At 32.9% G+C, this 21,618-nt stretch overlaps 7 protein-coding genes across 10 annotated transcripts; 2 read left to right on the top strand and 5 right to left on the bottom strand.

The window, feature by feature from the left end:
• The first annotated feature begins 151 nt into the window (after positions 1-151).
• On the top strand, positions 152-9,590 carry LOC116342433 (pseudouridine-metabolizing bifunctional protein C1861.05). Its single transcript, XM_031770041.1, has 9 exons — positions 152-439; positions 499-680; positions 757-940; positions 1,003-1,207; positions 1,276-1,601; positions 1,661-1,789; positions 1,901-2,065; positions 2,130-2,244; positions 8,924-9,590. The coding sequence occupies exons 1-9, from the start codon at positions 233-235 to the stop codon at positions 9,523-9,525; spliced, it is 2,115 nt and encodes a 704-aa protein (XP_031625901.1). The 5' UTR covers positions 152-232; the 3' UTR covers positions 9,526-9,590.
• Positions 2,241-3,969, bottom strand: LOC116342435. Its single transcript, XM_031770044.1, has 4 exons — positions 3,812-3,969; positions 3,263-3,471; positions 2,990-3,185; positions 2,241-2,902 (listed from the first exon to the last, which is right to left on the bottom strand). The coding sequence occupies exons 1-4, from the start codon at positions 3,855-3,857 to the stop codon at positions 2,619-2,621; spliced, it is 735 nt and encodes a 244-aa protein (XP_031625904.1). The 5' UTR covers positions 3,858-3,969; the 3' UTR covers positions 2,241-2,618.
• On the bottom strand, positions 4,771-7,248 carry LOC116342437. Of its 3 annotated transcripts, none has more exons than XM_031770046.1 (5): positions 7,119-7,248; positions 5,923-6,203; positions 5,728-5,855; positions 5,528-5,642; positions 4,771-5,462 (listed from the first exon to the last, which is right to left on the bottom strand). In XM_031770046.1, exons 1-5 carry the CDS (start codon positions 7,160-7,162, stop codon positions 5,314-5,316), a joined length of 717 nt encoding a protein of 238 aa, XP_031625906.1. In that variant the 5' UTR covers positions 7,163-7,248; the 3' UTR covers positions 4,771-5,313. The 3 variants fall into 3 exon arrangements, with proteins under 3 accessions (XP_031625906.1, XP_031625908.1, XP_031625907.1); XM_031770048.1 differs by having other exon boundaries at positions 7,043-7,184; XM_031770047.1 differs by lacking the exon at positions 7,119-7,248 and adding an exon at positions 6,720-6,739.
• LOC116342438 lies at positions 7,525-8,620 on the bottom strand. Its single transcript, XM_031770049.1, has 3 exons — positions 8,448-8,620; positions 8,002-8,277; positions 7,525-7,940 (listed from the first exon to the last, which is right to left on the bottom strand). The coding sequence occupies exons 1-3, from the start codon at positions 8,584-8,586 to the stop codon at positions 7,663-7,665; spliced, it is 693 nt and encodes a 230-aa protein (XP_031625909.1). The 5' UTR covers positions 8,587-8,620; the 3' UTR covers positions 7,525-7,662.
• A 31-nt stretch (positions 9,591-9,621) lies between the features above and the next one.
• Positions 9,622-10,942, bottom strand: LOC116342436 (very-long-chain (3R)-3-hydroxyacyl-CoA dehydratase hpo-8). 2 transcript variants are annotated; one of them, XR_004201246.1, is made up of 5 exons: positions 10,647-10,942; positions 10,468-10,588; positions 10,176-10,405; positions 9,769-10,109; positions 9,642-9,689 (listed from the first exon to the last, which is right to left on the bottom strand). XR_004201246.1 is itself a non-coding variant. In XM_031770045.1 (4 exons), exons 1-4 carry the CDS (start codon positions 10,739-10,741, stop codon positions 9,833-9,835), a joined length of 723 nt encoding a protein of 240 aa, XP_031625905.1. In that variant the 5' UTR covers positions 10,742-10,942; the 3' UTR covers positions 9,622-9,832. The 2 variants fall into 2 exon arrangements, 1 of the variants encoding a protein (XP_031625905.1); XM_031770045.1 differs by having other exon boundaries at positions 9,622-10,109.
• A 1,923-nt stretch (positions 10,943-12,865) lies between these two features.
• On the bottom strand, positions 12,866-15,884 carry LOC116342635. The gene is made up of 5 exons (XM_031770323.1): positions 15,758-15,884; positions 14,369-15,617; positions 13,497-14,298; positions 13,142-13,380; positions 12,866-12,952 (listed from the first exon to the last, which is right to left on the bottom strand). Exons 1-4 carry the CDS (start codon positions 15,793-15,795, stop codon positions 13,298-13,300), a joined length of 2,172 nt encoding a protein of 723 aa, XP_031626183.1. The 5' UTR covers positions 15,796-15,884; the 3' UTR covers positions 12,866-12,952; positions 13,142-13,297.
• Positions 15,885-17,808: 1,924 nt separating this feature from the next.
• LOC116342587 (relaxin receptor 1-like) lies at positions 17,809-19,492 on the top strand. The gene is made up of 2 exons (XM_031770261.1): positions 17,809-17,908; positions 17,994-19,492. Coding segments are annotated over exons 1-2 (1,194 nt in total). The 5' UTR covers positions 17,809-17,906; the 3' UTR covers positions 19,186-19,492.
• Positions 19,493-21,618: the final 2,126 nt, after the last annotated feature.

Here is a 21,618-nt window from a genome sequence, read left to right as displayed (position 1 = left end):
TATACTTCATATTTAACCACTATTTCGAGCAAAGTAAGCGCTACTTTTTCATCGCAACGATTCGTTGATAACTGTCATTTCGGTAAAAAAAAGTCTGTGTAACATAACCAAAAAATTTGTTTACTTTCTTTGAATTCAAATAATCTATCGACTCACACTTGATAGCTGATAAGAAGTTAATGTGACATTTCATGTACTCCGTTCTGTTGAGTCTGCATTTTTAATTAAAAATATGTTTCGCCTGCAAAATAGTATAAAACACATTCGACAGTATACTCGTCAATTTAACTCACTGGTCGATGTTCGGCCTGATATTTTGGACTTGTTGAAAGCAAATAAACCAATTGTTGCTTTGGAATCAACAATCATTAGTCATGGAATGCCTTATCCGCAAAATGTGCAAACGGCACAAGAAGTTGAAGATATCGTGCGCAATCAGGTATTTATTCGATTTGACATATCCTTTTGCCGTAAAAGTTAACACATTCATTGGGATAGGGATCGATTCCAGCAACGATTGCAATTCTAAATGGTAGAATTAAAGTCGGTCTTTCTGATGAGCACTTTGAAGTTTTGGGAAAAGGATCTAAGAACGTTCCGACTGTGAAAACATCCAGACGCGACTTGGCCTATGTTTTGAGCAAAGGTTTGAACGGTGGAACAACGGTATCGGCTACAAGGTATGTGAAATTATTTTAAATGTGACTTAAAATGTGGTCGTCTTGACGTTTCGATTTATTTTAAAATCATCATCAGTTTGATTGCAAATTCCGTTGGAATCGATATTTTTGCCACTGGCGGAATTGGTGGTGTGCATCGCGATTTTGATAAAACTTTGGACATATCTGCCGATCTAACCGAATTGGGACGCTCTTCCATGGCCATTGTTTCAAGCGGAGTCAAATCAATTTTGGACATACCAAAAACCTTAGAGTATTTAGTAAGTTAACTGAATTCATTCTTATTTCATAATTATTATGTGAACATCATTTTTCAACAAAGGAAACGCAAGGAGTGTGCGTCACAACATATGGAACAGATGAAAAAGATTTTCCGGCATTTTTTTCAAGAAAAAGTGGTTTCAAAGCACCATATAATATTAATAGTCCAATTGAAGCGGCCAAATTGATTATAACATCGAAAACTTTGAATTTGAATTCGAGCATTTTAATTGCTGTTCCTGTTCCTGAAGAATATGCAATGAATGGCAAGTAACGACTATACTAATTATGAAATTTCCGTTATAAAATAGAAAAATTGCATGTATTCAATCAGGCAAGGATATAGATGCTGCGATCGAAGATGCCTTACAAAATGCCAAATCGAGTAACATCCAGGGCAAGGAAATCACGCCATATTTATTGAGTGTGATTGGAAAAATTACAAACAATCAAAGTTTAAATACAAATATTGCGTTAATCAAAAACAATGCCCGTGTTGCTGCTCAAATAGCCGTTGAACTATCTAAAATCAAGCAGAATATTCAACCCAATGAGGCACATTACGCATTACCAAACCACATTAAAAATGCTGTGGTACCTGTTGTTGTCGGCGGTTCGATTCTAGATATGAAATGTATCATTGAAGATGACCAAGTCAAGGTAAATACTACTTTAAATTTTTAAATTGAGGATTTCGTTATTTTTAATCGCAATTTCAGCTCGATGGCGCAACGTATCGTACCAAATTCTTGCCTAACTCGGGAGGTGGAGTGGGGAGAAATATGGCTGAAGGGCTATGCAAATTACACGGACAAGTTAAATTTATATCAAAGATTGGGAATGATAAGGTGATTCTAATTCCCCACTTTCTTGAGTGATGAATAAAGCAATTAATAGTAGGGATCGTTGAATTTTTAGCTGACGTTTCTAAAGAAGCTTGTCTATCTATTTGGTTCTAGAATGGTGAAATATTGAAAAGTTTACTCTCAGCTGATTGTCAAGAATGTCTGGAAATTGATGCGGAGCAATCAACGGCCACATGCATCATTGTTTTAGACAAAGCTGGTGATTCAAAAATTACGTTAGCGAACATGGATATTCATCAATCCATCGATTCTTCCATGGTATTCCTTTTTTGAAGTTTTGAACGATACGAACGAAAAATATAACTACTTTTGAATTTGATAGATACGAAAATATGAACAAGTGCTAAGGTCAGCTCCAATTGTCATCTTCGACGCCAATATTCCAATCGACAGCATGGGAACGATCCTGGAGTTATGTAAAAAATACAACAAACCAGGTAAATGTCTATATTTTTATTATATAAAAAAATTGTATGTGTGTAAGTTTACAATGGACGGATTGGGTTAAAAAAATTTAAAAGCTATTTTCTCAAGATCATTAATGAACAAGTGCGATATGAAGTGCACTTTGTCAAAACGCATAGAAACTTATCCAAAATCATCATTTTGAAAAGTGTTTTTGCACAATTGTTTTGAAAACTAAACATTACGATTTTTACTTTGAAACTAAATTGCAAAAGACATCGATGAAAAAATGTTTGATCATTAACATATCGACAAATGACCAACTACAATACATATGTTATAATAATAATGAGCACTGCTCATTGAGCAGTGACAAATTTTGGATGTCAAAGTTCAAAGGATTTTCTTATATATATCCACCACTGTGGAGACTTCGAGACAGTGACCGAGATGGATGAAAACTTGGTTCTTGCATTTCCATTTGCATCACCAAATTTTTGGCTTGATGGCGATTTCCATAGGCACGTAGAGCTTCACGATATAGCAATGCAGATGCTGCACCCAATAGTGCCATTGCAACAACACCCAAACCAAATGACCATGATATAATATTGAATTTTGGATACATCATCCAATCGCGACGATATGCATTGAACCAGAAAATGAGAATTCCCAAAAATATTAATGAACCTGCAATTGAAACCAATGTTATTATTAAAATTTGATTTCTAAAATAGAATGCAACAAATTGGTTAAGTAAAAAACGAAATAACATACTTGCTACTGCGAGTGCAATATGAGATATTTTTGTCATTAGCCATTCATACTGCAGCACTAACTTTAGGGGCCATCGTACCAGTACTAGCGCCAACAAACCCAATGTCCCAAAAGTTAAAATAAAGGCCAAAGTTATGCAAATTTGCACAAATAATAGCCAGCCAGGGAGCAAATACTCTCGAATCATATAGTATTCCTGAAAATAATACAATTTTTTCATATTATTTTCAATTTTTTTTTTTCTGGAAAGTGAACTTTGTACACAATACTCACATAACTGAAAATATTATGGCAACCGTTAAACTTTTTCGGGAACTGGTAGTTTGGATAGTAGAAATCTTTGAAACAATATTCCCACAATCCCATTTTTTTGAATGAACTGAATGATTCATCATATGACTCAATCCAATACGGTGAACAAAACGACATTAACAAAAATATGCTACCAACATAGGTGACGATCGACGCAAACACCAATCCACCTAATGCAAACAAAAAGAACATGCAATTAGAATTGGTTGAAAAAATTTCACAACAAAAGAAAACACAATTAGGGCGTAGCCCATACATGGAACCCAACATATTTTATCGGACACATTTCACAAAAGGAAACACAATATATCAGCGGAGAATTTTAAATAATAACATATTATTTCGATCATGTTGAAGAGAACTGGAGTGAATACAATTTTTTGATAGATTTTCTTTTGCATTTCTATTTTGTTTTCCAAAATGTTTTCCACTAAGAAATGTGGCTTGACTCCAATTATCTAGCCGAAAACAGAGTTTATTTCTTTTGGAAAAGAAGAAAATAGTTCTTACGTGACGCTCGTGGATATTCATTTTTCTCTGGTGCATCCACACTCATATTGGTTTCACGAATTTATTTTAAAAAATGATATTCGGTTAATGGAATAAAATAAACAAAACAATTTTCGTCTGTTCGAATTATAAAAATGGTTTTAGGTGCGTATATGTCATACACACACATACAGGTGTGTGTACTATTCATTTGATCATTTTATGTCTTTTGTATCCAATTAAGCAAAGTGTGCCAACATTTAAGTTTGAATAATGGTGATAAATTAGTTTGACTATTTGACGAAAGGGAGTGCTGATTATGTTCTTGTACAATTTGAGAGCGCTTGAATTTTATATTTTATTTTAGTTTTATAAATCTTATTGAATAGTTGGAATATCCACAAATTTATCGAACGTGTATGTTATGCTTAACAATTATAGCTATGATTGATCTAATACGAAATGATTTTTGAAAACCATTAATTTATCAATGGTTTAATAAAAATAATGATTCAATTCATATTGATAGATCATATATTTCCATAAATCTGGCCAAGAAATTAAGTTTCAAACTTAAACAATTTTAATGAAGGCGATTGTCGTTGTTTTATCGCATGATGATCAATAATTTACAAGACCAAAACCGTTGATAAACAAATTGAAAATTAATCACCTCCTCATTAGTCTTTGTTGCAAAAAATTGAAGAGCAACAAAAATATCTTAACATTGATGAAATCGATCTCAGCCCAGCAGCTATATATATCCATTTATGAAACACTGTTAGAAAGATACTGAGCTGATACATCAAAATCGAATGGGATCATACTAATATTAACAGAGATATTTTTAACTGTGGAAATGAACTCTTTTAGTAAGTCTCAACCGAATTCTTTCAGTCTTTTCACATTTCATTCTACCTGTAATACGAATCCGTTGTTCGGAAGCTTCATTTCAATTTCTTCGAGGAAAAAAAGACTTCAACGTTTAAAAATATATAATTTTATTATTCTCCTTCGCTATTTGTACAAATGGTTCTTACATGTATGATTAGCGGGTTTATGGTTGCTTTCATATACCGAAAGATTTAAAAAAGTTTCGACGTCGATGTTTGGAAACTTATCAGAACTATTATTATTTTTCAAATGTTCGAAGTAAAAAGAATTTGAGATTAAAATGATCGAATTAATAATGCTTAAAAATATTTTTTAAAAATGGACGGATACAGTACGTTTGTAACTGCTAAAGATCTTAAAAGAAACAACATCAAAAAAAATGTGTGTACTACAGCGTATATACGTAACGATTTTATCTAAGTCTTTCGTTAGCTTCAAAGATTCTGGTGTGCGGATATTCGATTTTTTTCTCTTTGTACAATAGAAGAACTTATTGTTGCTATCGCGATTTTCTACATATATGTAACAAAATTCGGTTTCATTGTCAATTTTGAAATTCCTGTGAATTATGAACATATGCGGTCTTTGGGTGAATCGATTAGCGAATGTGTAGTCAGTGTTCGTGCTTATTATTTAGTTGATCTCTCAAGCTCAAATCGAGCCTGTGAATCTTTCAATTGTTTTAGTTTTTTGTGCTGTACATTGGCTTCGGTTAAAAACAGCACAGAAGAGGCAACTAATCCAATAGCTCCAATAACAGCCAAAATGAATGACCACCCTAGAAAGATATAACAATTGGTTAGAAATCTTATAATTGCATAGAATTTATTGTGATGTACTCACCGAAGAAGTTATTGGCGTGTTCGGGCAACCATTTATCCTTATTTCCCCAGATGGCAAAAATAATAACACCCAAGCAACCACACGATCCACCACCCAACAATAGAAATCCAGTGCCCTAAAAACAAGTTTTTATTTGTATCATTATGACAAATTTTAATTCGAAGAGAAACCCATTTTAGAGCATTTATTGCTTCGCTTACTTTTATCAATTTAACGAAAAACTTTTGATCCGGTCCAGCGCATAGGAAGAAGAACATGACTAATCCAAAACCAACTAGAGATGCAATAAAGCATAGCGTGTAGAAAAATTGTGTCGCAATCATGAATGCTGAAAAAAGACAGTATATTTTTTTGATATTTATGTTAGTTAAAAGGTATTTAAAAAGTGAACATACGTGGAATTAAAAAGCCTCGAATTTCGTCATATCCTGTTGTAAAAGGGTCAAACACCCAACGACATCCGACGAAAAATCGTCTATTGTAATCGTCATTTGGATCGGCCAGTGATCGGAAACAGTGTGTCCACAATCCAAGGCGATCTAGCTTTGCTCCTGTTATTCTGTAATCACTGACTATCCAACTCGGTGTGGCAAACGCAAGGAATACACAAATGAACGATATCATAAACAAGCCAATTCCACAGCTACCAGAAAGGGTTCTCCGCTTCATTTTCAATCTAAAATTCAATATTAATGTTCAACTTATCAAAAGATACGGTTGTTTCTTCTCAAAATAGTTGCTTCGTCTTTGTCAAACGACAAGACGTTTAAAATGCATTATAATAATAATCTAATGATCTCGCGTGTATTTCATTCAAAGTCACTGTCCCATTATCATACATTGAATTAAAACCATATTTCGAAAACTGCAACTTTCCGTGTACACAATAACAAAAGAACAATAAAAAAAGAAAAAAACATTACAATGGGAAACTATTGTGTACATATTTTTCTTAGTTTCACACAATACTTCATTTACAATGATTAAATATCACATCGGACGTTTTTTCAAGCCTTTAAATGTCATATGGGTCACAATTAAAAATTCTCAAGTTATACTTGAAAATTAAAAAACACGATTCAATGTGGTTTTGCATTTTTGTTTTCAAAATTATATTGGTTTTATCAATTTGGTCGTGGTAATCGTAACTAAATAATATAAACAATCGTTATAGGTAATATGAATCACAAACACCATGAGTAAGGTTATTCTGGGGTAATTTCAAGAATTGTATGACGAAGTATTTGTTGTTAAAAATTATATATCCAAAAATGCCACTCTTTTTTGTAAGTCGTGGGGTCTTCTTTCATTAATACAAACGAATATGATTATTGAACGATTTAACTGTCAACAACAATTTAGTATTCATCATTTTAATGTATTCGCAATGATTTGTTATTTAAAGCTGAATTTGTTAATATGCACCAACTGCAACCATTTTGCCACACAACCATTTGCATTAATTTGTTTTTTTGAAAATTAATTTGAACGAAATTCACGAATTTGTTGACTCACATTGACTAGGCCGATACTCGAATTACTAAAAAAATAATATTTTGAAACAATAGATTTGTTCTAGTGAGATGCTTACAATGCCTTGGCACGCCCTGAAATTAACTCTGAATTTTGTTGCATCGTTACCGTCGTTAACAACAACGTGAATATGATTTTTTTTTTAATATATTGGTATGTAGGTACAAGCAAGTGTGTATTGTAGGCTTAAATACGTGTGATTGTTTTAGTTGGTGTTAGTTTATATCAAACAGGTCAAATGGAAAAGCTATACACAAAATGAAAACAACATCTGAATTGCGCACGCATACTTACTCAGAATTTGGATACTCCTGTTGAATGTATTGTAAAATGAGTCAACTTAAAGTGTGCGTATGTGTGGGTGTTAGTTTATCCATTTATCCAGAACATAGTTTGTGAGGTTGGCAAACCTTAACTCCAAAAGTCTTGTAAGATATAAATTATGCAAATAAACAACGTTGATCGACTGTGTATTTTTAAATTATTGAATTATTTTTATTGATTATTGTCATACGGACGGAATGTTGAATAATACTTTTTTCTTCGATTAAAAAATTGTTTTTTAAACTTATCGATAAAATTGTTTTTCAGATATGAATTTTTCAAATATCTGTATGTCCATGTTGTCGCTGTTCGAACTTTCGGATATCTTCTCCAACACTGTAGGCACTTGCTTCGCGGGTACCGATCTCATTTAATTGCTTATATCGTTCTCTTCTCGCCTCGGCCATGTAAAGAACTCCACTCGGTAACAATGTACAAACACCTACACAGGCACAAGCATAAGCCCATCCCATGTTATTATTTTCCCAATGTGGCATCCAATCTCTTCCATCGCCTCTTGCACCAAATATGATCACGGCGATCAAACCAAATAACGCTGGAAAATGTCATTATTAAGATATCTGCACATCATGTAAAATTCAAACAGTTTCTCTTACCTCCAGCCACTTGCGATGCCCCATTGCTGAGTAAAACGACCATATAGCGATCGTCATCTCGTGTAAAAGCAAAGATACCAAGTGTCAGTATGATCGATATCAGAAGTAAAGTGAATGCCAATGTGAAGAAAAATTGAACGGCTATATAGAAACCCGGCAAAAGGAAGTCATGGATGATATAGAATTCTTCCTCAAATACCCACATACATCCTTCAAAACGATAGTCATAAAATCGATGGATATCGGTGAAATTTTTGAAACATACTGTCCATAGACCTACAAAATAGATGATATTATCAATTATAAATTTATCTCCAAAAATTAGAATGCATGTTTCTTTAAATTGAGGTGTACAATTGTGCACTATGTTTACTCAATTAAGACCCCGCCTTTTTCGTGTGTACCAAATACTGTTTTTGATTTTCTATAGTATTCAAGGTACTTACCAAGATTCAAAAACTTTGGATTTTTTAATTTTCCATCAAATACAAGCCAATAGGGAGAAACAAATGCAATAAAAATCAAAATTAGGGCGAATATTGACAGGCCCAAAGCCACACGAAGATTTTTGTTATGTGCACCCATCTTGTTGATTGAAATGAATGAAACATACTAATTGAAGCATACATTTGAAGTATATGTGTGTTATTATTGTTCAGGTTTTGAGCTCCATTAATATCTTAAATATGAGTGTGTGGCATACACACACACACACATACGCACGTATTTTGTAATGTGCATAGTGATTCACCATTAGTAAATAAAGTTTGGGTGAATTTTAATTTTCAACAGTTGGTATTAAAATGGTTAACCAGTTGGATAAATTGAAATTCAAAATAAGAATTGCCTTTACGAATTTTCGATTCAAACCTTATGAATGAAAAAATTACTAATTTAATTATTTTTTTATCCAATTTTACAGCATTTTTTGAACCAACCGATATGCGTCTCGCAACAAAACCTTTCACATTGCCAAAAGAGCTCATTAAACAGATAAAATTCACTTCGCCAAATATTTACGAACTTGATGCAATTGCAGTACATCTCGGTTGCGAGACTTTATTACAAAATGATGACATCAACATTGAAGACCTATTCCAAGATAACATTATGCTCGAAAAAGTGAAGAAATCTTCCGAACTTCTTGCAGAATATATTGATAACGTCATAATAACGCTGGGACCATTAGGAGTATTATTAACACGAAAAAATACGCCAGCTGATTTTAAATTTTTCGATACAAATCTTAGATATAATGAAACGCAGTCAGCCAAAAGTGATTTACAACATAGATTTTACTGGGCAAAGCAACTTTCGGGTATTGTGAATGTATCAGGTGCGGGTGACAGTTTTTGTGTTGGATTTATCACAGCTATGCTTAAGGCTTTAGAGGAAAGTGTTTGCTTTTCGGTTGGAATGGAGTGTGCAAAGGCGGCCATACAATCACCCAAAGCTGTTCCCAATAAATACTTTGATCGAAATCATGAATGTTTCAATCAGCCAATTAAGTACAAAATTGTTTAATAGTATTGGACAAATTTTGAATAAAACAGAAAAAAAACAATTCAAATAAACACCAAATTCTTTCGAATTTTACAAAATTTTAATATGAAATTGATATATATACCGTAAATATTTTTTTCAATCCCAGCCCAATACATTTTCTTTTGAAATTTAACATGTGTATTCTATAAGTTGAAAAGAAAATCTTACATAATATGTCAACCAAATGCTCGAATAATATCGTTTAGTCAATTGAATAACTACCATAAATACACCAAATTTGTGTAATTCCATACACAATTGTGCTCACAACATTTAACTTTGTTGCTCATTTTGATTTTACTTTTGAGTTTTGCGCACTTGCACCACCCGATCCCAATACCTTTCTGCGCAAAGAAAACATGTGTAAATACAATTGCGGGAACAATGGAATGTACAGAAGCATCACAATCCAAAGAAAATAGAAATAGGAGAATGTAAAGTTGTAACTATTCGGTAGTTCAATGCTCCAGATTTTGTTTTTATGAGCATATCGTTGTGCCCAAAATAGACATAACAATTCGCCAGTAACGCCAGTCGGGTAGAGGACGATAAATGTAGTGTACCTGTAATTGAAACAGAAGATTTTTATTATCAACTGCCTATTTTGGTTTATACGCAATTGAATATACCGTAAGAAAGTCAAAAAGCTGGGAACAATGTTAAGCAAATTAAATCCGTAAAAACTATATCGTATGATTTCAGTGATTGACCAAGCGAGCAATGCGAGTGGAAGTCCGGGTGAGTATATGGCATTTGGTGTTGCTAGTAAAACTCCACAAACTAGCATAACCCTTGACAAAACTTGAAAAGTGGTCAAAACAACGTTGGTTCGCACAATTTTCGTGGCTGCGTGCACAATCTATAAATATTTCGTATGTCAGCAGGTTTTGTCATTTTTTTTGATATTGCATGTACACTTACTTCAAGAATTGCAGCATTTTGGAAAATAACTACGGTCGTTCCAATATACTCCCACAAAGTCGTTGTTTTACGTAAATCAGTTAAATAATAATTGAAGAGCTGATACAACATGAATGACCAACTGGAAACAAATGGGTAATATTTATTAACAATATTTCTGCTTTTAATTTAAAATTTACCCAAAAACTTGGCCAAAGTTATATGCTAATAGGTACGCCTTCACTACAAATGATGGTTCCTTGGGTTTTTGAGATTTATTTGTTTTATCAGCCATTTTTACCGAGAATCTTCGCCAACGAATGTCAAATATCACGTTACAACACTTTTAATATTGAATTACGAATGACGGTATGTTAATGTAGTTCAAAGTCTCAAACTTATTAACTCTCGTACATTGAAGTTACCTTTCAATAACAAATTTCTACCTTTGATGGAAATGTTGAAAGTAAAACGTCATCGATTTCTTATATATTTAGTTTTTTAAATGTATTTGTATCAACTGGTTCATTGGTATTTCTTCGACATTTAACATATGTCAAACCAAATTTGACAGAAAGCTATATTGACAGCTGAAAATGAGGTTATTTCCACAACTTTTCGAAATGAATGATTCAGTTCAATTAAACACAATTCTTTACTCAATGTGTTAAAAACTTTATTTTCAAAATCAATCAAAAATTCACATTCGTGACCCATAATAACTCTCAATTTACTTTTATTTTAATTTTATATGATATCTTTTAAGTTTTTCGGTCAATTGGAATAATGAATAGTATTTACATTTCCAACTTCGATAAATTTTCAAAAAATTGAGCCATTTTCTCATGTGCTAAGCACAAATGCAACAGGGTAGCTGAATCTCATCCGGGATCATTTTATTGGAATATCATGAAATGTTATACTTGTTTTGCTTTTCAAGTATTGCTCAAAATATTTGAAAAGGTTTTCCTGTAGCCACATATTTGTACTGAAATAATATTAGATTTTTAAGTGAGAAAACGGCCAACTTTTACTCATTCGGGTACTCTTTCATTGAATTGAGGCAAAAAATGTTTCTATACTAATCTCAAAAGCCGTTTATAGGTTTTTTTCTTCAAATTTTTGATTTACAACTAAGAATTGAAGAGGGACATTTTTTTAGGATCTTATCTTTTTAAATTGTGCTGCAGATAAATTGAACTCTACTAACAAGTAAAACTTTTCATTTGAAGATCTCTCTTGTAAAAATAGAACGATTAGTAATTTACCTATATGATCCCCGCAACATCCGCAGTCAATGTGATCCACCTCACATTCATTTATATCAGTTTCACCTAAAAGTGTTTCATACAAGATTATTTATCATGCAATTTTTTTCTTCATGAATAAAATTCTTAATTACTTTACTCAGAAAACAAAAGAAAGCACACTGTTCAATTGTGAAGAAAAATAACTTACAGTTAATGCCTTCGAATCCAGTTCCAGCGCATCGACATTGATATCTTCCAATTAGATCCAAACAGTCAACTGCACAGAATGGAATATCACACAAAGTGCCCTATCGTTTCGAAAAGTCGATAAAAAATGAGAAATTTTCATTTTGATAAAAATGGATAATTTTTCGTAAAACATACTTGATATCGGCATTGATGGTCGGCATGAGCATGTGAAATTATTTCCTGTTGTTGAATCTGAAAATAATGATAAAAATAATTGAGACTTTTTCTATGTATTCCAAATGTATGTGGCTTTAATGCGTACTGTGTCCATCAATGCAAGCAAAGCTACCAGTCTTGCAAGGCTTGTTTTCGCATGTCACCAGCTTAAGAATATCACATTGTGGCCCATCATATTCCTCTGTACAAGTACACGTATATGATGCAAGCAGGTCTGTACAATTTCCTCCATTGTGACATGGTTGCGATTCACATTCGTTGATTTCTAAAAGAAAATTTGAATTTTAGATAGTCTGCACATGTGTGATAATTCGTTGAATAAAAAATTGATGATTAGTTGGTGCGACAACGGGGCCGGAGTTATGACAACCGAACGAATTATCAATTTTTTGCTTTGTTTACGTGTTGCTGATGATGACAAACATTATTGTCGAAATGCATACCAAAATTTAGTGAAAATAAATTTCATTGCTATGAGAATTCAATTTAAGGTGTTTTAATTTTTAATACAGTTAAAATTTGTCGGAGTTTCTCGTTAAAATTGTTCAGAATCAAATCATTCATATTTTTTGCTTATAAATTCTATTCATTTCACTTCAATTTAATGTTATTGATAAAACGAAGAAATAAAAAATGTAAAAATATTCAAGTTTTTAGATTCTCGAAATGAAATCGATTTATTTTTCTTGATTTCAAAAAATGATGAACAAAATAATATGCATTAATGCATTTTGCTATATAAACCGGTTTTTCTATTTTATAATCTTGGGCATGTCAGGAATGTGATTTTTTTTCTGTTCGTGTCCATAAATGGTAAGAGTAAAATGTATCTACCCAACAAACATTTGTTGTGGCAAATTCATCCATTATCGGGCATATGTTGATGGTCAATATTGGGGTTGGATTTGTGTGTAGTTTCAGTCAATTTTACCGTCAAAATGGAAAGGAAAAAAAGAAAAAAAAAACAATTCAGTTAGATTGAATGCAAAAATAAACTATCAATTCAATAAAGTACTCACCTACGGGTTCTTTTATATTCCGCACAGCCCTAAATAGGGACCCGTACTGCGGTCAAGGGTACAATAGAAATCCTTAGATTTAAACTATTCACGCCTAGTAACTAACAAAATTGTTAAAATATTCTTTTTATGATTATTGTTGATTTTATGCTGCTATCAGTTGACATTGTTCGCATGGTGTGGATTGTCAGGTCTCTTCAACGAATCGGGCAATGGTATGCCAAAAAGACGACACATTCCTATAAAATCAGAAACAAACACAAAACATTAATCAATTAATATGAACACTGAACACCTAACGCTCTGCTCTCTATTCTCAATTTAATATTAATACAATATACAATTATGCACATACCTTTGAATAAAATATTCTTTGCCGCAACAATGTCACGGTGCCAAATGACTACGTGCTCAATCATGTCTTCTGGTGCAGCATCACCCAATTCATGGTATTCTCGAGTTAATGACCAAGTTTTGAAGATAACTTTTATCTTTGGCACTAAACGCTCGATGTTCTCACGATCTGGATTGATTGCTCTCTCTACAATTCGCTCTTTCTTAAGCTCTTGTCTGCTCAAATTCGTCACAATTATCGGTGGAAGTCCAACAATCGGTTTTGGTATGCAATTTCGACAAATTTTGAATCGATGATTTTTGGTTTCTCTTGGAAATCGCTCGTGACAATTGGCACACGTTATTGATGTACCCCATTCATCTTGAAAACTGACCTTTGTGTGCTCTTGTTTCTTGAAGCTGGTCGCCAATTTACGCGTTCCTGGGCATCTTTTCCGCTTCTTTATGCCCCATGGCCGATTTGGTGCCATTTCTCCAGCACCAATCCAAATCCAAGACGGTTTGTTGTTCGTTACCCGCATGGCAACTTTATCACTTGTTTTGGTAGCCTTGATGTGGTGATCGAGATCCAATCGTGCATATTTTCGAGTCGCATATGCTTGCATTCCCATCCGTAGCATTTTGATGCGATGCAGAATGTACGCTTTCCATGTGGATCCACGCGGCGATGGTATCACTGGGTACGACTTGAAATCCATTTGTTCTTCTTCAACAAACCACCAGGTCAATCGATTTGCCTTTCGATCTCTCTTCTTCTGCTCGGTTTGCCAATGAAATCGTGGATTGGATATTTTAATGTTTTCCTGTTAAATAATAACGTCAAATTTCAATCACGTTCCGAAAAAAAAAAATGTAATAACAAACTTAATTTACCTCAATGTTTGAATTGATATGGCGGCGCACAACGGCCACCCACGTTTTCTCGTTAGGATCGATGGCACTAGCATATGTCATGTTGTTAAATGTGGCCTGCTCCGAATTTTCCACCCAAGCCTTCGCTGGCTTCTCGTACAATATTGACACGCAAACACTATTGGTGATGATTTGCGAGTGAAACCGCTTCTGCTTGCCGATTTGTTTGATTTTATCCATGTCGAAAACCAAATTCCACAATTCATCTCGATGGCCGTACAAGTAATAGTCCAGTGTGTATTTGTTCATTCGATTGGTCAGCGGATTGCGAGAACTGGGCACCACTCCTAGTACAGTGTTCGCCAAATAATACATATCTGTCATATCCAATCGAACGTTTTTCAGTTGGAATCGGCATAACGGGACAAGTGCGAAATTGTTCACTTTTGGCGGTCGATTGTTCGTTATCAATCCATCGCGACGGAACGCATGCCATTGTTGTGCATATTGATGAAACACTTCGATTTGGCGTTGCATTTGACCGAACATCCACAGTGATTGGAACCAATTGTCCTTAACGAACTCATTGACAGTGACCGGAACCAATTGTTCATTATGAACTTTTTGACACTGCCAACCGATTCTTTCCAGTTCATACAATAAAATGTTCATCTTATTTGTTCTCTCTACATCACCATGTGTCAGATCTTTGTTACTAGTGGCGTAAACTTTTGCGTTTCGTATATCGATGCCGTCAAATTTTGATCCATTGTATTGATGACCATTGATATTCATGTTATAATACCAGCGTTTCATTTGAAAAAACGATTCAACATGTTCTGAACAATGAGTGTTGAGATTGGTCTGATTATTTCGAATGTGATCTTGGTAGAAATAATTAAAACCATTTCCCAGGCATTCTTTATCGGGCCATTCAAAATTCTCTACACCGAAGTGTGCCTCGACAATGTTACGAAAAGCTGGCGGCATTAGTTCCTCTCTGTCGACTTTATCGGCTAAAACACCGTTAAAGCACTCGATGAAAAATGTTTTACCGTTTTGTAGAAAAAATTGTCGGTTCTCATCATCGATGGCTTCTTGAATTTTGTACAACGCCAACAATGATGCCAGTGACGAAATCAGTGTCATTTTGTAGCTTCGATGATCCAAAAACTGAATCACTCTGTCGCGATATTCTTCCCGTATGATTGACTTGACGCCTTGTTTTATGACTACAAGGTTCTTAATGTCGTCTTTCCTTTCGAGTGGACTGTATAAATGAAACGAAAACAAAGAAAAACATACACACTTATTTAAAAAAAACTGGTCACAAAACAATATCGCGAAATTGCATCGAAAATCCAATGAAAAAAAAAACACAGAATAAATATTAAGAAAAACAATGCTTACATATTAAATTGATCCTCTCTTGATCTTGTTCTACTCATGGTTTAATCAATCAATCACAATTTCTGGTGCTTTTCCAAATATTATGGGATAGTTATCACTATTTTCGGTTGCAATCAATTCGCATCAATTTCACAATTCAAATTGTAATTTTTTATGTGTTTTCAAATAGCTTCACAGCGCGAACGGTAACTTTGAACTAAAATGAATGCAGAAATGCACCGATATTTATAGCAAATTATTGCTGTATTGCAAAAAGTCAAGCCTCGAAAACTAAAATGACTGGAATTAAACGATTCTATTGATACATCAATATATGCAAACAAATTTACAATATTTTCATTCAACAACTCAATCACTCCACTTTGATTTGCCACAAAACTCTGCCGAAAATGCATTTTTAAACAGGAACATAACAAATCACAAACGAGAGAATTGTCGAAATGGTTTTTTTTTTTCAAATGTGTTTCGATGATTTGGAATATTAACAGTAATACTTTATAAATGTTCTGTCGTTTGAATTGAAAACAGAAACAGACACAAAATATTTCCGCAAATATATCCATCACATTTCGTGAACACACGATATCGTTGTATCAAAACACTGACGAAGCACATCACAAAAACAAGCGGTGATCGGGAATACTGTTGTACGGTCAAAATTCTACAGTTTGTTGCATTCGCACTAGTATTTCGTTTACAGAAAAACAAAAACACAAACACATATTATATTGTCTCTCTCACATGTTTCGTTTCTTTGTGCTGTGACATAAAAAAGCCATTGATACAATATTAGCACTAAAATCCATTTGTCTTATTTTATCATGTTGAAAACTGAAATCGGTTGTCATTTTGAATTTAATTTGTTTGAAAAAAAACAACAAAAACGCACATTTTCTGACCGCTAATAAGAACAAAGAAACTCGTGCGTATGAAAATTCGATTGGAAATCATGGATATACTCTACATTCCGTTTGACACTAAAATGGCCACATAATTATCCTTGTGAATGTGTGACTCTCTCTGTTGTGCATTTGTGTGTGTACAAACTTTCAATTGTTTATATGCGCGACCGGTTCAATATTGCATGTTTCAAACCGAAACACCGAATGAATTTGTTTATATCACTTTCCCTCACACACACACAAACTCTGTATTCGTAGCGATATTTGACTTTTTGAATTTGTCCAACTGAATTTTAGGCGACGGAGAATGCAATCGTATGAGATTGTTGTTGTTGTATACCAAAAATCATCTCTTTCTAAACTGGCGGCACTTCTCAGTATAGTTTTGGCCGCAATAAAAAAATCAATCCCGTTAAATATTGAATAGAGTGATTTGTTTGTTTGTGATACATGTTAAATCGAAGCACAAAAAATTCCTTTGCTACATTAATTCTGTTGAAAACTGAAAAATGTGAATACAAACTTTGTGTGTACTCCAGTTGAAAAGAAAACAAATCTGAATGGCAACTCATTATATTTCGTTGTGATTTTGTGTATTGAAACATTTTTGTCAATACACTGTAATTTTGTCGATGTGTGATGTTCAATATTCAACTGATCCTTGCCTTCTTAATGATGCTGGACATATGTATGAATATAAGTGATACAAAATGCAATCAAACAGCGAAAACAGTCGATAGAATTGTTCATATAAATTTTATGTAAACAAAATCGAACATTTGAATCTCATGTTACACATACTTTCATTCTTTAAACGAGTAAGAGTCAGCAAAACGCGCATTGTATCAATACCGTTGTATGCTTTGAGATTCAAACAAAAACGGCAACACATTTGAGTGAGTTTGAATAAGACTGAAAGACTAATAGGAGAAATAAATTGTAAAATGTTAACGTAATAAATGAACAATTTTATTAGAAACTATGCATATAATCAACTTTCCATTGACACGAAAATTACCACCGAAATGGGTGAAAACGTTACATTTTTCAACGTTAAAATAGATAAAAAACGTTACATTTTTGTTTGCTGGGTAAGCTGGAATGTTCATTAGGTTTTTCGAACTAACAAAGAAAGGTTGTGTGTGAATTGTCATTTATCGACAGCTAGACGTACACTGAATATTCTTGTATTTACATGAATAAGTGTTTTGAATTGTGATCAAGTGGTGAATTAAATCGTTATCAAAATGTAATTAGTTATTTGCCATTCCATCGCTATAATTATTTACTAATTATTTCCGTTAATTTTTTTTTCATCTATTACTCAATTTTAGGCGATTATTGTTATTGGCAGTGATCTGTTATTCCCTTTTGCCATTATTTCATACATACGTCCATAGATTCGCGGATAGATATGTGAGTTTTGACGAGCCGTGTACGATACAAGCAGATGATTTACAATATGCAAATGAATCATGCACGAAAAATCCTTGGACTATTTGGAATACTTTTGGTGAAATTACTGAATTGCAAATCATAGGCAAAAATAGTACAGTGCCCAGACGTTTTGTAGAAAAAATACCGAACGTGGAATCACTCAGAATTCGAAATAATAGTTTAACATCAATCGATGGAATGTCAATATGTCAATGGAAACAATTGCAATGGATTGACGCCGATTTCAATAGTTTGGGAAAATTGACAAATGGTTTTCTGTTCCATTGCAAGCAGCTGAATAAACTGTTGCTTCGCAATAACAAAATCAAGGAAATCGAATCCGACGCATTCATCGGCTTAAAATCGTTGCGATATTTGGATCTATCATCAAACAAACTAACTTATTTAGATAAAAATGTTTTTAAACAGTTAAAAAAATTGGAAAATTTGAATTTGAATACGAATCGAATCCAGAAAATAGATTTTGAATTATTTCGATATAACATGTTGATTGGCGTTTTGAGTTTAAGCAATAATGATTTAAAAACGATTCCATCTGAATTATTTCTATTGTTGGAATATATAGAAGTTTTTTTTGCTAATAACAATCCAATGTTAGGCAGTATCGACATGAGACATGCGGATTCGTTGAAGGAATTGAGCATAGCCAATGCGTCCCTGACTAAACTTTTTATACCATCAAATGTGCAAGAGGTGTATCTAGATAATAATCAAATATCTCAAATATTCGTTGAACCAAACAACACATTAGTTGATTTGAGTCTGGGAGGTAATCGCATTACTAGTCCACTACTTGAAGGAAACTTCAATCATTTGAAACGTTTATCTTTGCATGAAAATCCAATACCATTACAGTCAATAAATGACTTAAGCGTTATTAGAATAAAAACAAAATATCCATCGATTACATTTTTATCCATACCAACTATAGACGATAGGAAAGCTGAAAAAATGATATTGGAAGCGGAAGAAAACCAAATTGTTTTCGCAATAGATCGCAATCGAAACGATTTACGTTTTGACATTCTATACGATTTGAAGTATTTACAATTTGAGAACCAAAATTAAAAGTTTTTTATAACATCTTCAATAAGAAAATACTTCACAAACAAGTGGAAAAATCTTATCGTTGCAAAAACAAATGAATAATACTGTACCAATCAGATGGTTGGGTTTTTATTTAAGAAAAAAATTATCTAATAAATACTTTTTCTATCATTTCTATTTCATTTGCAAGAAGTCTTCAGCTAATTTTCTTGCATATTATATCTAGGTATAGATGACGATGTTACCATTATAAACATCAAACCCCCCTATCTTCACTTTGTTCAGCTAAACAATCTTGTGGTTAGTCGGTGATTTTATCTATAACTGTAGCATACATTTTAATTGACTGAAATTTATAACAAAATTGTCAACAAACAAAATAAAGCAAAACACAAATACAATTGAGAAAAATTGGTTTTATTGGATGAGTGGGAATGAAAGTGAAACTAATTCGCAACACTTGCAAAATGCAACAAAAAATCAGGGGCTTTGAAAATGCAACACCAAATTGAAAGACATGGATGGAACATCAAATGATAAATTAATATTGAACTCGATGTTTCATTTTAAAACGCCTCCGATTTTTTTGTTACATTTCTAAATGTTGCGAGAGAGAGAAAGAGAGATTAACATTACATTTGATTAGCTTTTGATCAGAAATCGAACACCTTTCCGTATGTGTGCCGTCGTTGTAATAGAAAAGAGAATAAAGCAGCGGCGAGTGCATTCCACACGTTACGATTTGTGAATCATGAACACGATCGAGAGGATTTTTTTTATATCAAACGCATTCGAAAGTGTAGCGATGAGAATATTTCGATAAATATTCCTCAACTCGCTATAGGTATAATAATACTGAAGAATTTTGAACTTGCTATTACTTTCGATTTATACTTTTGTCTTATTTATTGAGAAAACGTAAAGTGGTATATTTGTAGGCAAAATTCATACATTTTTTGATGAAAAATATGTTTTTGGTTCCCAGTGCGGAAAAGTACATCTTACGAATGTAAGACCATAATAATCGAATATTCGAAAACGAAGTGAGTGGATAGCAGCCACGGATGATATTTTTACTTTTGTTCGTTGCCGCCATCCACTCACTTCGTTTTCGTGCGTCGCCGCTATTCACTTGGCTGTTTACAAGCGACTTATGCATGCGGCAATTACCGCATGTAATACCAATTGGTATGAATACCATTTGGTATACTATACTATATTTCCAATGTATGGTATTTCTTCGGCATTTAACATATGTCAAACCAAATTTGACAGAAAGCTATATTGACAACTGAAAATGAGGTTATTTCCACAACTATTCGAAATGAATGATTCAGAACGAAGATGTGTACAAAACGTAAGAAAAAAGTTAAACATTGTTTTCAATTAAACTCAATTCTTTACTCAATGTGTTAAAAACTTTATTTTCAAAATCAATCAAAAATTCACATTCTTGACCCATAATAACTCTCAATTTACTTTTATTTTAATTTTATGTGATATCTTTTAAGTTTTTCGGTCAATTGGAATAATGAATAGTATTTACATTTCCAACTTCGATAAATTTTCAAAAAATTGAGCCATTTTCTCACGTGCTAAGCACAAATGCAACAGGGTAGCTGAATCTCATCCGGGATCATTTTATTGGAATATCATGAAATTTTATACTTGTTTTGCTTTTCAAGTATTGCTCAAAGCTATTTGAAAAGGTTTTCCTGTAGCTAAATTTGTGTGCCATATATTTGTACTGAATTAATATTAGATTTTTAAGTGAGAAAACGGCCAACTTTTACTCATTCGGGTACTCTTTCATTGAATTAAGGCAAAAAATATTTCTATACTAATCTCAAAAGCCGTTTATAGGTTTTTTTCTTCAAATTTTTGTTTATTGTCCAGCCAAATATCTCTGTTCGTTTTTTTAAAAAAAATATAAGGCAATTGAGTGCAGTCCATTTCAATTATCTCAGACCAAAGCGATCAATTTAAGGTACATTCAATTGGGCTTGTACATAATATGAAAAATCAATTTACATTTTTGTTTTCTATAATATAAAGGAATATCATTTTTTTCCCGTTTACTAAAAGAATATAAATACTTAAGTACATTTATGGAAGGAATCTGTTATTGATAAAGTAACTTACATTTAAATTGATATTGTGTTTTCATACCCTACCGACGAAAAGTTCGGAATACATTCGAAATATTTTCAAACCATTTAGGATCATATTCCAAAAATTATTTTGAAACTTTATTGAATTTTTCCGATACTTTTTATATGAAAATTTGGTTTTGTATTCCAATATTTTTTTACAGTTTTGGCGGTTACGAAATTAAAACCATTTTTAAAAACCATGCAGATATTGGAATAAAAACGTAAATCTATTTACATATAAAAAATAGTAGAATTTTCAATCGAATTTTCCAAAAAAAAATAAAATCGGAGAACATGTGTG

Source organism: Contarinia nasturtii, unplaced genomic scaffold, assembly GCF_009176525.2.
Source record: "Contarinia nasturtii isolate CC-2019 unplaced genomic scaffold, AAFC_CNas_1.1 Cnas_scaffold_864, whole genome shotgun sequence".
Classification (NCBI taxonomy): Eukaryota; Metazoa; Arthropoda; class Insecta; order Diptera; family Cecidomyiidae; genus Contarinia; species Contarinia nasturtii.
This window is presented reverse-complemented; position numbering and strand designations above follow the sequence as displayed.